Source organism: Penaeus monodon, chromosome 28, assembly GCF_015228065.2.
Source record: "Penaeus monodon isolate SGIC_2016 chromosome 28, NSTDA_Pmon_1, whole genome shotgun sequence".
Taxonomy (NCBI): Eukaryota; Metazoa; Arthropoda; class Malacostraca; order Decapoda; family Penaeidae; genus Penaeus; species Penaeus monodon.
In genome coordinates this window covers 1119454-1119666 of record NC_051413.1, presented here as the reverse complement: position 1 = coordinate 1119666, position 213 = coordinate 1119454, and the positions used below count along the sequence as shown (strand labels likewise).

The 213-nt window shown below is 51.6% G+C and overlaps 1 protein-coding gene across 1 annotated transcript in view; it reads right to left on the bottom strand.

The window, feature by feature from the left end:
• LOC119591260 overlaps positions 1 to 213 on the bottom strand; it is a gene marked incomplete at its 5' end in the record, with an annotated part of 1999 nt that extends 1786 nt beyond the window's left edge. Inside the window, 1 exon segment of the mRNA XM_037939976.1 lies at positions 27 to 213. Coding sequence (XP_037795904.1) covers positions 27 to 189 — 163 coding nt within the window.

The window sequence follows — 213 nt, the reverse complement described above, 5'->3', positions numbered from 1 at the left end:
GTGTACTCCCAAACCTGACAACTCACCAGCAGTCACAGCAAAGGCTTCCTCGGGGCCAACCTCCCGCCTTAAGAGAGCTGCAATATCCTCCACCCTCCTCTTCTTCATCGCCAGTTTGGAGAAAGAAGGATGCGAGGGATCCCAAAGCATGCGGTTCCCACGTACAAAATAGATCAGCATTTCTTCCATGTTTATAGTCCAGACGAGACGGCA